Raw genomic sequence first — 15,273 nt, forward strand, 5'->3', positions numbered from 1 at the left:
ATATTATTCATTGATTTAAAAAACATTGAACTTTCAAATATTGAATAGCTCACTGCTTCTGAGCTCAGTGGAAAATAAAAAGATTTTAAAAAAAATTTCATGATGTTTAAAACCATGGCCTGAATTTACCTCTGAATGTGGGCAGTCCTGGTCACCAAATTGTAGATGGCTCTGCTCATTTGTAAAAGGTGTGGTTTTTTTCATGTCCCTATGTGATTAAATATTTCATTTCCCTTTTCTCATTTCTGAAGAAAAACAACAGGGAGTTAATACCTGGTCTCTAAACTTTGTTTTTGTCATAAGAGTACAAAAACAGCATCAGAGCCTCCTTTGGCTCCACCTGTGTCTGAAGAAGAAGAGGAAGAAGAGGAAGAAGAAGAAGATGACAATGAGCCCCCCCCAGTTATTGCGCCAAGACCCGAGCATACTAAATCAGTAAGTTGCAAATGACTATTCCTAAATGATTCAAAAGATGTCCTCTGGAACCATTGTAGAGTCAGAATCTAGTTAATCAGCCCCTACCTATTGAGTATTTACTGTGTTCCCTGATCTAGAATATCAGGTACAACCTTGGTTGAGGTTGCTCTTTGAGGATACGAGATAGTACATGACAATTAGAGAATGATATCAAACGACATACAAATAAGTGCTAAGTTATAAGATCGCTGCAGAAGTTAAATTAGAGAAGGAAATCCATGTGAATCAAGTAGGAAGAAGTGCCTAAGCAGAGACACCAAGACCAGAATTAGCACAGCATGTATGGGGACCTCAGAAGACAGAGTCCTGAGAGCTTTCAAGGACAGTATATTTGAAGCAACTTAAAGTTCTTGTTTAATATTTAATTAATCACTTGACTTTAAAAACTTATCGGGGGTAGGGGTTGGGATGTGGAGAAGCGATGGATAGGCAGAGCACAGAGGATTTTTAGGGTAGTGACAAAACTCCATTGCCATCATGGCAGATACATGTCATTATACATTTGTCCAAACCTATAGAATGTATACCCTAAGAGAGAACAGTATGTAAACTATGGACTTTGGGTGATTATGATGCATCAATGTAGGTTCATCAGTTGTAATGAATGTCCCACTCTGGGCGGGGGAGTGTTGACGATGGGGGAGGCTATGATGTGTGGGCACGGGGGTAGATGGGAAATCTGTACCTTCCTCTCAACTTGACTGTGAACCAAAAACTGCTCTAAAATTTTGTCTTAATGAAAAAAAAATAAAACCTCATTGACATGACAGCATCTTGACTTCATACCCTTCACTTGGCCTACTGTTTTTATCGTAGAACTTGTTTTCTTATCTTTAAGATCTACACCCGTTCTGTGCTGGAATCCATTGCTTCACCGGCAGTACCAAATAAAGAGGTCACACCACCTTCTGCTGAGAACGCCAACTCCAGTACTTTGTATAGAAACACAGATCGGCAAAGGAAAAAATCCAAGATGACGGACGAGGAGATCCTAGAGAAGCTAAGTGAGTTTTGGGGGGGTTTGTTTTGTTTGTTTTTAGCCATCATTACTTCATGGGATGGTCTCTCGTAAAACATGTAAAATGGGAGCTGATTCTTTTTTTTTTAAAGACTTTATTTATTTATTTCACAGAGAGAGACAGCGAGAGAGGGAACACAAGCAGGGGGAGTGGGAGAGGGCGAAGCAGGCTTCCCGCTGAGCAGGGAACCCAATGAGGGGCTTGATCCCAGGACCCTGGGATCGTGACCTGAGCCGAAGGCAGACGCTTAATGACTGAGCCACCCAGGCGCCCCTGGGAACTGATTCTTTCAAAGTTTTGGCCTCCTTGCATAAACTCCAGGCTCCCTGAAGTCAAAAGATGTAAAGGTTGGAACTTGCTCTGTATTCCAGATCACTCCTTCCCCCACACTCCAAATTTGACAGAAACTAAATATTTTGGCTTGACAAAATCAATTAAGGTGAAAACTTGACACGATGAATTAAACATCGAGTTTCATTTTAAGACGATGCTCCCGAAAGGAATAAAATAATCTGATGACATATCTTTTGATTATCCCCCAAGGTCTCCCAACTGATCAATCATGATAGATAAGTCAACCTCAAAGCCCAAAGCAGTCAATCAAAACCAACAGCCACAGTAATATAGTCTTTTCTCTTAATTTAGGAGCATTTCTATGTGGAGAAGGGGAGCAGGGCCAGCAAATGCTAGCAAACTCCCTCCTCTGGTGTCATTATTGTGTACACGCTTGTGCATACACACTCACTCCAGTTTCACAGAACAATTCTCTTTCAGTTAGCTTTCTGGGTCAAGGAGATTTAAGAAAAGGACATCGTCTGTTCAAAAGAGCCAAAGGTCTGTAAAGCATAGTCATTAAACTCATACTACAGAAACATCTAACACATTTCTAGTTATCTTCAATCAGAGCCCCCAATCTCACTAACTCCTATTCATCCTTCAAAACCCAACTCAAAAGTTGCCTCCTCAGGACAGCCTTCTTTGCCTCTCCCAGTGTGAGTTAAGGGCTCCTCTTCTTTACTGCCTTTATGGCAGCAAATCACACCATACTAGTCCCACCTCTTTCACCTAGACTTGTGAGCTCCTCAAGGGAAGGGACTGTGTCTCCTTTTCCTATATGTCCAGCTCCTAATAAAGTGCTTGGTTCATAAAGGCACTCAACTGATGCTTTTTGAGTGAATGAATGAAAAAAAAAGAGCAGAAAAAAAATGTACCTTGTCTGTTCTGTGTAAGAATCTTTGGAGGAAACCATAGAAAAACAATTTCCTGCCATCAGGAACCTTTTACAATTTTATTTAGATGATAAGATTCAGTAACGTGATATAATTAGAGACTAGGAAGCCGTGTGGTTTCATGCAAATTTCCATCTCGAAGACCTCAGGAAAAGAAGAGAACAGTTCCAGCTAGAGGCCACAGGGAGACTGCATAGATGGTTGTGGGGCCATCTTCCCCTCCAGGAAATACTTGGCAATGTGTGGAGACATGTTTATAGTCACAGCACAGGGAGCGCTACTGGCCTCTAGTGGCCAGTGGTTAGGGATGTTTCTAGAATCTCTACAATGCTAAGGTCAACCCCCCCTACTTTCCCCCTGTGACAAAGAATTATTCAGCCCCGAATGTCGGCAGTATTGAGGTTGAGACATTGTGAGCTAGAGGTACTTGGAAATGCAAAGGTTGGCAGTGAGCGTTTGGAACTGGAACCACTGGGACTTCAGCCAACTGACTTTACTATACGTGATTAAATATTCCTCTGGTGCTAATACCTACTATTTGCTATAATAACAGTAGTAATAATTCACATCTATTGAGCGCTCTCTGGGCTGGCCACTTTACATACGTCATAAGGTTTAATTTTCATTATAATACCTTGGGGTGGATTTCAATATCCTCATTTTACAGATGGCTGAAAGTGAGCCTCAAAAAGCTAAAGCGACCAGGTCGCCAAACTAGGCAGTGGCCGAGCCCGAGTTTGAACTCAACTCTGTTTGCCTTCAAAGGTGACACTAGTTCGGGGCCCCTGGGTGGCTCAGCTGGTTAAGCGACTGCCTTCGGCTCAGGTCATGATCCTGGAGTCCTGGGATCGAGTCCCACATCGGGCTCCCTGCTCAGCGGGGAGTCTGCTTCTCCCTCTGACCCTACCCCCTCTTGTACTCTCTCTCTCTGTCAAATAAATAAATAAAATCTTTAAAAAAAAAAAAAAAAGGTGATGGGGCCCCTGGGTGACTCAGCTCGTTAAACGACTGCCTTCGGCTCAGGTCATGATCCTGGAGTCCCGGGATCGAGTCCCGCATCGGGCTCCCTGCTCAGTGGGGGGGTCTGCTTCTCCCTCTGCCCTCTTCCCTCTCGTGCTCTCTGTCTCTCATTCTCTCTCTCTCAAATAAATAAATAAAATCTTAAAAAAAAAAAAAAGGTGACACTAGTTCTATTAACCCACTTTGCTGCGTATCCCAACAGTCTATATATGGAAAAGGGTAGGAAAAAGAAAGAATTGCCTGGATAATTCCAGTTCAGTTATTCAGACAGTTACCTCAATTTTTTCTTTGTTTTATACATGTAGACATGACCTATGAGATTTTGTTAGATTTTTAAAATCTGACAGCATCGCTTTCGTAAAAAAATAACTGTGATGGGTCTTTGTTTCAAATCTCAATTGATTTATTAGAGTGCAGATGCATTTTTGGTTTTCTTATATGGACCAACAGAGAGACAAGCATTCTTCTCTTGGGCCCAAATCTGGCTTTGCTTGCGGACTGCAATGTTGCTGGGGCTGTGGTCGCTCTCGTTGCTTGTGTATTCTTCCCTGCCCTAGCAACATGATGAAGAGGAGAAAACTGCCTTTGATTACATTTTTTAATGAAGAAGTGGGTGTTTTCATCTCTATTGGAGACTGATCGGGCCTCAGGAGACTCTTCTCTTTGACCAGTGGGCCACCTGTAACTGCCAGCCTGACCTCGCACGTCCAGATCTTGGCAGGGAGAACCTATAGAAAAATGGGGGAATGCTTTTCATGAAGCGGGTCCAGACTGAGCTATACTGCAGAGTCTGCAAAATGGGTCTTTCCTGCTTCACCTCTGGGCATGCACTCCCTGTGTGCCCTCTCCCTCTGCCACGGCCTGGCTGTATAACTTCAGATGATTTATTTCAGCCCTCTGAGCATCAGGGAGAAGAATCATAACTGCATTTCAGGACTCTGTCTATAGGATGGATTTTATGTAACTCAGCCTATGACTAGGAGGACAAGTACTGGAGTCAGAAAGGCCTACATTCAAATGACAAGCCCCTTGCTTGTGTTACTTTGGGCAAGTTATTTAACTTTGCTTGACTTCTTTTTCCTCATCTAAAAAGAAAAATATGGAGATATTAATAGTACCAACCTCATGTCATAATAATAATTAAATGAGAATAGGGCATATAAAAACCTCAGCCACAGTCCCTGGTACACAGTAGGTGCTCAATAAATTGTAATTACCATTTTATTACATGAGTATAAAGCCTTAGTAAGATCATACACTAGACCAGGCTTTGGAATGAATCATAAAGGAGTCTGAGTCATAGGCCCAGACTAGCTGTGTGTCCTTAGGCCAGTCACTCAACTTCTCTGAATTTCAGTTTCTTCATTTGAAAAATGGAGGTAATAATAGTACCAATGTGATAGGGATTTGGCAAGGACTAAACAAGGTGAAGTAGGTAAGACACCTAGGGCAATAAATAGTAGTATAAATTTATCGTGTTCTTTTTGCCAAATGAGAGCCACCGTATTTTGCAACATAAAAAAGTGGGGGTCTTCCATTGGGACGGAATGTTTGAAACCAGAAATGAGCCAAGATGTATGGTCCTTATACAGAAGTCATTGAGAGAATCAAGGTCCCCATTGGAGCTTAGGGAAGGAGTAAAGGAGCCTGTGCTGAGAGGCAAAGGAGAGGAGGCTGGGAGCCAGAGAGGTTGAGGAAGAGCCTACAGCCCATACCAGGGTGGATCCCACCATAAGCATGGGGAAGGGGGGCAGGGCAGCCCTCTTTGGGCTCAGGGATCCAATTACTGTGAGGTGGGCAGCCCAGACTACAGAGCTGCCAGGCTATCCCTCTTCCACGCAGATGCTGAATGTGGGGGCCAGACCATGGGATCATTAATAGCTGAAATGAACAGATCATCTTTCAGTTTTACACAGACAGATAGCCTGGGTCTGGCTTGTTCATTGTGGTCTGTTTGAATCTGTTGGAAAATAAAGAAACCCCTACATTTTAGAGAAAATTTCCAAAAGGCGCTGTCAGCAAAATAAGGCAGGAAATTTGTCTTGGGCCCCGCCATCTCTTCTTGTCTCTCCCCTTCTGCAGCATTCCTCACTCAAAACTCTTCTAATTTCCCCCTCGGATAGGACTAATATTAATTTAGAGAATTATTGTTGCTTTTTTTTCCCTCAGGAATCAAAACCTCCTCAGTATCTAAAGGAATAATCTTTTTAATGGTCGGAGTTCAACTTAGCTTAATACGTAGGAAAATACCCTGATAGGCTTTACTGAAACCACATCATGAACCCTATTTTCAAATACTACTATTTAGTCATTTCTTAAATCCTTATACTTTCAAATGAATAGTTGGCTTCTTATTTAAGAAATTACCCCGGTAGGAAAATTGTTTTGGTGTTGCTATTTTTTTTTGTCCTTTTGATTTTGAGTTGCTGATCTTTGGCACTGTTTTTCCCCTATTGTGTCACAGTGGGGTTTTTTTTCCCCTTTCCTTAGTGTAATTTATAAAAGCAGATTACAATGGCTCTGATGAAAGAGGTCCCTTGAAAAGCTTGTTTTGTGGTTGGGAATCGTAAACAAGACCTCCTGTGCACTTGCCTCACATCAGTAGATGGCAGCATACACTCTCCTGTGAAGGGTAGTGGGTGTGGAGACGCCATTTTATTTGAACCGCAGTTCAATCCAGAGGCAGGAGCTCCTCAAAATGGCTGTCTTTTGGTAATCCTCATGAAAGGATTTATTTCCAGGTTTGTTGTTTTTTTTCTTAACTCTGCGTTCCAAGGAAATAAAGGTTGAGTAATTTACTACCATAAAACCTCATTAACTGAGCCCTGCCAATTGAAATTGATCATAATTCAGAAAGTGGCTTGCGCTGAAGCTTATTTGCTTTTGCTCAGTCTATGGAAAAGAGTTTGCTCAGCAACTTAATAGTATAACTTTCTTAGAAGACTATAAACTCCTTAATAAAATGATGGTTTCAAGTAACCTTAAATTGTCATTTCATTACCAAAAAAAAAAAAAAAGAAAGAAAGAAAAAGGTCCAGGCCCTTATCCATTAATAGCTGACTTGAATAGGGATAGTTCTCAGTGATGTAGAAATCTATAATACAATTTGAAAGGTGAAGTGGCAATTCAGAAATTGTTAAATTGGTGGCATTCTATAGATGTAACTCAAGTAAAATATGTTCTCCAGCCCCTGTCTTAAAATATGGGGCATTTACAAAAGGAAATGCCTAATTTTATTTGAGTTCAATTCAACAGACAGTTATTGAGTAACTAATGTATTTCTCACACAACATTGTTTGAGGAGGTGCTGAGGATACAGAAATGAATGAGACCTGACTCTTGTCTTTAAGACATAGTCTGTAAGGGGATGTCAAATATATAGAGATGGATACATGGTGTATTAAGTATAGAGAAGCAGAGTAAGTGCAAAGGTAAGAGAGACAGAAAGAGAGAGAGAATGTACAGTAGAATAGAGAAGGGGAATTATTAACTTTATTCAAAAAAATCAGGGAAGGCTTTCTAGGAGAGGCACCATTGAAGCTGAATTGAAGCATTAATAGGAACTTGAAAATTTAAGAAGGATGTTCCAGGCAGGAGAATAGCAAGTATAGAAGGTATACACCCGGGAATGCTAACTTATTCAATATCACTTGAATATAAAATTGGTGGTAGGTGGAGGGATCAGAGTCTTAAGAGAGGAAGCTCAACGGTCAAGCAAGAGCTGATCATGAGCTGCAATTTGTTATGGTCAATGCAGTGAGGGTCGAGTGGGGAAGTGGTGGAGAGGAGATGGAGAATGAAGCAAGAGTCAGATATGAAGAGCCTTGCACTCCATGCCAAGGAGTTTGAGCTTACCCTGTAGGTGTCAGGGGGAAGGAGGGGAGCTTGGAGGACTCCTGAACCAGGGAATCACTTGATCAGGTTTGCACTTAGAGCATCCTGCCGGAGGCAGGTGTAGATCGTGGACTGGAGTGTGAAAGGCTGGACGTTGGGAGTACAGTGAGGAGGCTGTTGGAACAGCCCAGACAAAAAACAATGAGGGCCCAACTAGAATAGTAGGAACAAGGGGAAGGGACAGATTGACAAGGTCTCTAGGAGATAAGCAGATACAGGCTCAGGACTTGGTGGACAGCTGCATGGGGGTAGTGAAGGTGAGGGATGAGTCAGAGCTAACTCCCAGATTTCTGATTTGGGCCAAAGAGTAGACAGATGGTAGTTCCATGGACTAAGATTGGAAATGGAAAAGAAAAAGAATTTTAACAACTCACATACTGTATATGTCTTATTTAATTTCACTGAAACATGGACTTCAGTTGTAAAAAACAAACCACCACCCCCACCAACAACAATAAATCTAACAACTTGATGAACAGTCCAGGACTGGAACATTTTTTTTTTTTTTCAAGGTATACCATCTACTGGTTGGTGTGAATTAACACCAGGTATTGTTTGTAGCACGCAGTTTAGCACTTGAATACATACTTTCTTGTCCTCAGTCATTTGGTCAACAAATATCCATTCAGTGATGGCCATTGTTCCAAGCACTGAAGTTACAGGGATGAAAAGACAAGGTTCCTGCCCTCAAGAAGAAACATGAGAATCTCATTAGAGGAATCAGAGAAGAATTCATAAAGTAGGATGACTTGAGATAATGTTTAAGTAATAAATAGGAATTCATGGGTTAGGTAAGAAAGGGAAAGGGAGAGCATCTGCAAAGACATAAGCCTTGGATAATGATAGCATTACTAGGATTTAAAGTAGGAGGGATGGAGAATAGAGGAATTATATGAGATTAGTCTGGTTAGGTAGGAGTTGGTTGGTGCTAGATGGTAAACAGCCCTCTATGCCAGACTAAGAAATTTTAACTTGAATATGTACCCAGGACAGTCTTGGTTTGTGAATTACATGGTTACGCTATTCCAAAAGCATTGAGGAAGATAGAGAAGATAGAGTGTTGAGGGTAGGTAATGATGAGTGCAGTTGTTTGGACAAGAGATGTTAAGGGCCTGAACAATGGCACTGACCATGGGCATGAAAAGGAGGGAATGAATAACAGTGACCATTAGGAGGTAGAATCTACAGACCTTCTCTTGATTAGTTCATGCTGTAAATCTTATCCTACTGACACTACACTTCTTTGAAACAGGGGCCATGATAGTAAAATATGACTCAAAGGTAATGATACTGATATGTTTGCTTAAAAAAAAAGAAAGGAGAGCCAGAGGCATCCAAATAAATGATTCCCTTTGAGGTGGTCCACTTGAGAATCCAAACCTGTATTCCCATGATGCTGCTAGGCCCCAGAATTTTTCTGCACCTATTTGAGCACTGTGTTGAAGAGTCAATGGCACTTCTTTTCGGTTTGTTCTGAGTGGTGTATTCATCCTCTGAGTACTGGATTTGCTCTTTTGAAATAACAAAACCAGTATTTGTTTCCCAGAGCCAAATATGATAAACTAATGTTTTTCTTGCGTGGTTTATAACCTTACTCTACAATGTTTGGAACAGTCTATAGAAACACAAAGTAGATTGGCGGTTGCCTGAGGGTGGGTAGGGAAGTCAGGGGGAGGGGTGGATGAAGAGTGACTGCAAACAGGTACAGGGTTTCTTTCTGGGGTGACCAAAACATCCTAAAATGAGATCATGGTGAAATTTAATAAACTTGCACAACTCAAAAAATTTACGAAAAGTCATTGAATTGTACACTAATTTTTTTTCTTTCTTTAAAAAGTACTTGGGGCACCTGGGTGGCTCAGTCGTTAAGCGTCTGCCTTCGGCTCAGGTCATGATCCCAGGGTCCTGGGATCGAGCCCCGCATCGGGCTTCCTGCTCGGCGGGAAGCCTGCTTCTCTCTCTCCCACTCCCCCTGCTTGTGTTCCCTCTCTCACTGTGTCTCTCTGTCAAATAAATAAATAAAATCTTTAAAAAAAAAAAAAAAAAAGTACTTGGCACTGCTTTTGCTGCATCCCACGTAATTTGATAGGTTGTATTTAATTTTCATTTAGTTCAAACTCTTTTTACATTTCTCTTGAGGTATCTTCTTTCACACATCTTATTTAAATATCTTGGGATTTTCCAGTCATCTTTCTGTTATTGATTTCTAGTTTGTATCCATTACGATTAGAAAAGGCAGTTTGTATGGTTTCAATCTTGTAAAATTTGCGAATGCCTGTCTTGCTGTCTAACATGTGGTCTATCCTGGAGAACGTTCCATGTGCACTTGAGAAAAATGTGTATTCTTCAGACGTTGGGTGACGTGTTCCATAAATGTGTTAGCTCCAGTGGATCCATAGTGTTGTTCACATTCTCCATTTCCTTGTTGATCTTCTCTCTGGTTGTTTAGTCTATTAATTAAAGTCCCCGATCATTTGTGCTGCTGTCGATAGCTCTCTTCAGTCTTGTCAGTGTTTGCTTCATATATTTGGGAGCACTGATAAATTGTACCCTCTAAATGAGTGAACTTTATGGTATGGAAATCCTATTACAATGAAGTTACAAAATGCGTGGAGTGCAGGTAGGGTCCTGGGTTTGGGGATGTAGTTTTCAGAAAGCATGAGTCTCATTGCTTTATGAGTCAACTTTGTTCTTTATTAGACCCCATCACCCTTAGCACAGTACTGGGTACATAGTCATGGCTCAAGAGATATTTGTCCAGCAGAACTGAATGTAGTGTAGGGCTCAATTTCACTCCAATTCAGAGAAGATAGTGATTTTATTAAATAGTTCATACAAGTTCTTAGATGTTTTTATCTCCTGATCTACAGTGTCCTTTTATGGGAACTTTTTATAAATGTTGAGTTGTGTCCAATCCTTTTTGTTTCCCAAACATCATCAATTTTGAATATAAAAGCATGGGTTATTACTACTATTTTAATTGATATAGTACTGTTTGTTACTTTAATAAAATGTATTTTAGCCATATAAATTATAGAAATTCCCTGGGAATATTGCTCTAATGTTTTATTTGTCACTGACTCTGGCATTGTAAGTTTTAGTATTAAATAAAGGGAAATCAATCAATTAATTTAAATCTCTCTCTCTCTCTCTTCCTCTCCCCCCGCCCCCAAACTCAGGAAGCATTGTGAGTGTCGGTGACCCAAAGAAAAAATACACAAGATTTGAAAAAATAGGCCAAGGGTAAGTGATTGTTACTTAAAATATCAAAAGATAAGCACCAGAGATATACATTCAGATTCAATAACAGCCTGGGTTATAGTCATGTTTTGCATTCTCAATATTGGGCTTTCTAGCTGACAGACTGACTGTTAATTAATCTAGCAACACATCCTGCTGGAATCTGCACTAATGTCGGGCCAAGGGCGAATTGTTTAAGGATATTTGAATCCCACATAGTTAGAAGATTCAAACTGATTTCTCTGGAAAAGCCGTAGGGTTATAGAAACCTCTAACTTGTATGAAAACCCCCTTTATCCCTGTCCTTACTACATCCGTACGGATGTTAGGCTTCAGATCCTGTTTCATTGTCAAACTATACAGTGACAGAGTGGGGGCAGGGGAAGTCCTTACCTCATAGTCCAGAGGGGGGCAGAGTTGACTCTTCAAGTAAGGAGGAAACAGATCAATAACCCCTAAGTGAGAAGGAGTACATCATTTTCACTTAGCGTGCTTGCTAAGAATAAAGATCCCCAGGCCCGGCTGCCAGAGATCTGATTCGGAAGTCTGGAGTAGGGCCCAGGAATCTGAACTTTGGGAAAATTCCTCCGAAAATCCTGATCCTCAGCAAGACAAGGGAACCACAGGGCCGGATCATTCACTAGAGCTAAAGGTGGAAGTCATCCGTTCTCTAAGTCAACTGTAATTAGGCATGTTTCTCAGATCTCAGTGTGAAACTGAGAGTGGGCTACCATGTTTGAAACAGGGAAACATTTTGTTTAAAATCAAATGAAGTGTTCTTAAGAGGCGTCCTTAAATGGGGAAGGAGGCAAATACTTAGATGCATCAACTACTGTATGCCAGGAACCAAGATGGTAGCCCAGAGATCTCCTGGCTGAGAGGAAGAGATACAGCTAATGTTCCTACGGAATTATGCTAGCCCTTCAGCCAATGGAGTCTATTTTCAGATAAGGGAATGGACAATTTCTTCTTTGGGTACTTCACTGTTTTTCCTTGGATTCTTAGGTTCAGAAAATTGTATGTTGTACATAAGCTTGACAATTTTTCATGATTTTTATATTTTATTTATTTTTTCCCGCTAGCTTTGGCCCTGAAGTTTCTTTTGAAATTGCCGACTTATCTCACAAAATAAGGGAAAGCATTCATTAGATATTTTGGCCAGGGGTAAGGGTCTTGGGGCACTTGTGGGGAATGTGCCTGGTTTCTTTCTTATGGTAAGAAAACCAGAAGAGGGAGGGAGAAACTAAGGGAGAAATAGATGGCCAAGTTTCTTCTTCCTGTGGAAACCATAAAGCTGTTGCATTTGAACTTTCTAGGGGTTAAAATATTTGTACTTTTGCTTCTTTCTTTGTCATTTGATATCAGTGGTATTCTTACTTGCTCATGAGGGAAAAAAAAGAGTTTTTAGTCCCTAGGGACCCCTGTCACCTAACCAGTCAAATAGTATTTCTGCCGATTGCTCTAGACTGGTGCTATCTAAACAGAACTTTCTGTGATGATGGAGATGTTCTGTATTTGTGCTGTCCTATACAATATCCAGTGGCACGTGTGGTTATGGAGCACTTGAAATGTGTCTGATGCAAGCAAATGTGAGAAACTGTATGTATTTAAATTAATTTATTTGTTTATCACACATTTATTGAGTGCCAGCTGTGTGCCAAGTACTTTTCTAAAGGCTGGAGAGACAGAGATAGGTAATGATGTGGGCCCTCAAAGAACTTAGAGTCTATAGTGGTAAACACTTGACAGAGGGATACATTAGGGTACAAGGAACACATTGAGACAAGTCTCCCTCACCTGAGTGCAGGGCAGGGCTGGCTTCTGTAGCCATTATTTCCCACCTGGAATTTTCCTTCTTAACTTCTGGTGGACTGGTTGTTTTACTTAAGTAAGGAAGCCATACCTTCTCCAGTCCGTATACACATACATACACCTCAGCTCGCTTTCTTAATGCCCAAAAGGGGAACACCCCAAGGCCAGTTAAAACAACACAGTATTCAGGGAGCTTGGAAAGCAAAAGTTGCCTTTTATATTTTATTGTATTCTGGTTGGGTTTTTGGTGGAGCTAATAATAGGAAGGGATACACAATCCACAGAGAAGCAGCATTTCAGATCGTAGCTGTCCAATATGGTAACCGTGTGACCATTGAGCACTTGCAGTGGGGCTAGTCCAAATTGAGATATGCTACAAGTCTAAAATATGCACAATTTCAAAAACTTAGGAGGAAAAAATGATGCAAAATAGCTCATTAATAAATTATATACTGGTTACATGTTGAAGTGGTATTTTACATGCATTGTGTTAAATACAATATATTATTAAAATTAATTTTATCTTTTAAACTTTTTAGAATATAGCTCCCCCCAAATTTAACATAGAGTTCACCTTATATTTCTAAAGGGCAGCACCACTCTAGTTGTAGGTCTAAATGGGAGCTATTTGTTTATTTTTTCAAAAAAGTAGGTTTGTTTCAGGAGTTGTTTCTTGGGGAGTGGGAAGTAGGAGATGTTATAATTTTGTTTTGATTGTTCTTTCCCACTAAGACCCAACTGAGCCAAAAATAGCATTGAATTTAAAAAAGAAAAAAGTAAAAATGGTTTCAAATATCTCCCAGATACCCAGGTAATGAAGCAAGACTGATTTCTCCAAGAACAAAGATTAGGCCGCCAGGCAACTTGGCATACCAAAGAGATTTCCCCTCCTAGTTATTTATGCCTCTGATCTCTGAAGGTGCAAAAGGAAAGTTCTGTATTTCTCCATAACTCTGTAAAACCTTTATAATCTAAATTGAAAAGTCAAGCAGAAATCCTGCCTGCCACTGTGGAAGGGTCTGTTTTAAATTCCCAGCTAGTTCATCATTTTAAAGAATGTTGAAACCAGTAGATAGTTCACTCATATGCCCAATTCAACTTTTAAATAAGTCGTTAGAGGGTAGGGAGTCTATTTTATTCCTCCCTTTGTCTCCTTTGGTATCTAGCACAGGGCTTTTTTACTTAGTAGCCCCCTCCCTCCAAAAAACAAAGGAAACAATTTTGTACGATTTCAGTCTACAGCAAGAGTTTACTTGGCCAAGGTCAAAGATCTACAGAGCTTCTCCTGTCTGCCTCTCCCATCTTTCTGGATCTGTTTTTGCCTCAGTAAATATTTGTGAAACAAACAAGAAAATGTTTGTCTTTCTAGCTCTCCTTTTAAAACCTCTGTCCTGTCTTTTCATGTGTATATACCTGTCTGTATTGCTCTTTCTGTCCTATTTCCCTATTTCCCTATCTCTTTCTCTGTCTTGGTGTGTCTTCATTTCTTCCCATAATAACTTGATCTGATTCCTTATCTTTTGGGTACTGTCTTTTTCATTCGTGTTGGCTTCACCTTGCACTGCCCATTTTCACACACACACTCAACCCAAATGGTCGCAATATAAAATCAAGATGCACGTCTAAAGAGCTTTTAAGATATAATATAGTACCTGAAATCTACTTATTTACTGTGATTTTAGCTTGTATTTAATTTACTAATTTTGGTTTTGTGTTTTTAGTAGATTTTTGCTCTCTGTTCTTAATTTCTAAAGTGAGTGAGCAAAATATTGATTTCTCTCTAGACCAAAAAATGAAAACCACTTAAATTAATTTTCTTTTACTTAAATTGCTCTCAATGGATTTGTCCATGAATTACTGGCCTAAATTAGACAAACTCGCCTCTGCTTTCAGTGTATAGAGTTTGTATTTTCTTTTCATTAAGTCCGGATGTTTTTTATTGTTTTGCTTTACCTATTATGATGGTGAAAATCAAATCTGTGTCTGTAATCATTTGGTGCTAGGAATAATCAGGCCCCATATTCCATTTTCAGCTTCAGGGAGCACAGCAGCTTACTCTTGGGAGCCGGATTTGAGAAGAACCTCTCCATTAATCACCCTCATCTACTTGGAAAACTAAAATTTTCCAGTATGGGTTTCTGCCATCCCAGCATTCAGGCCCGGGGCCAGAGAATTGGCCTCCATCTTCCATAAATCAAGTTCAGAATTGCATGTCTAATCATTTGAGGCCATAGCTGAGAGTCGAAGGCTAAAAATGACATTATTTCACCAGATTTCTGTGAAAAGACTTCTATAATTGGCCACCAAATCTAGATATTTTGAGCAGATGTATGTAAAGTTTAAAAAAAAGGAAAGGAAGAAAGTAAAAAGGCCTGGCATCCTCCAAATTATCATTAACAACATGAGTTTGTCAGAAATCAACCTGGCAAAGCCTATCTAATTCTTGCAGGAGCGGTAGCCACGTGATTGCAGAGGACTGAGTTTACTAACGTCAGCAGCGGGCCTCACAGATTTCTCATTAATATATGTGAATTTGTTTTTAAGACCTTTTCTTACAAGGGAATGCACTGAAAAACAGACCC

The 15,273-nt window shown here is 40.3% G+C and overlaps 1 protein-coding gene across 7 annotated transcripts in view; it reads left to right on the forward strand.

The window, feature by feature from the left end:
- The window catches only part of PAK3 (p21 (RAC1) activated kinase 3), a 254,770-nt gene that overhangs the window by 195,790 nt on the left and 43,707 nt on the right, over positions 1–15,273 (forward strand). For all 7 annotated transcript variants that reach the window (XM_064574488.1, XM_064574484.1, XM_064574486.1 and 4 more), the window contains 3 exons: positions 304–435; positions 1,316–1,481; positions 10,819–10,882. In XM_064574488.1, the coding sequence (XP_064430558.1) occupies positions 304–435; positions 1,316–1,481; positions 10,819–10,882 (362 nt within the window). The remainder of the gene's footprint in view (positions 1–303; positions 436–1,315; positions 1,482–10,818; positions 10,883–15,273) is intronic.

Source organism: Mirounga angustirostris, unplaced genomic scaffold (assembly GCF_029215605.1).
Source record: "Mirounga angustirostris isolate CCGP_5_RB_7025 unplaced genomic scaffold, mMirAng1.0.hap1 SCAF_11, whole genome shotgun sequence".
NCBI lineage: Eukaryota > Metazoa > Chordata > Mammalia > Carnivora > Phocidae > Mirounga > Mirounga angustirostris.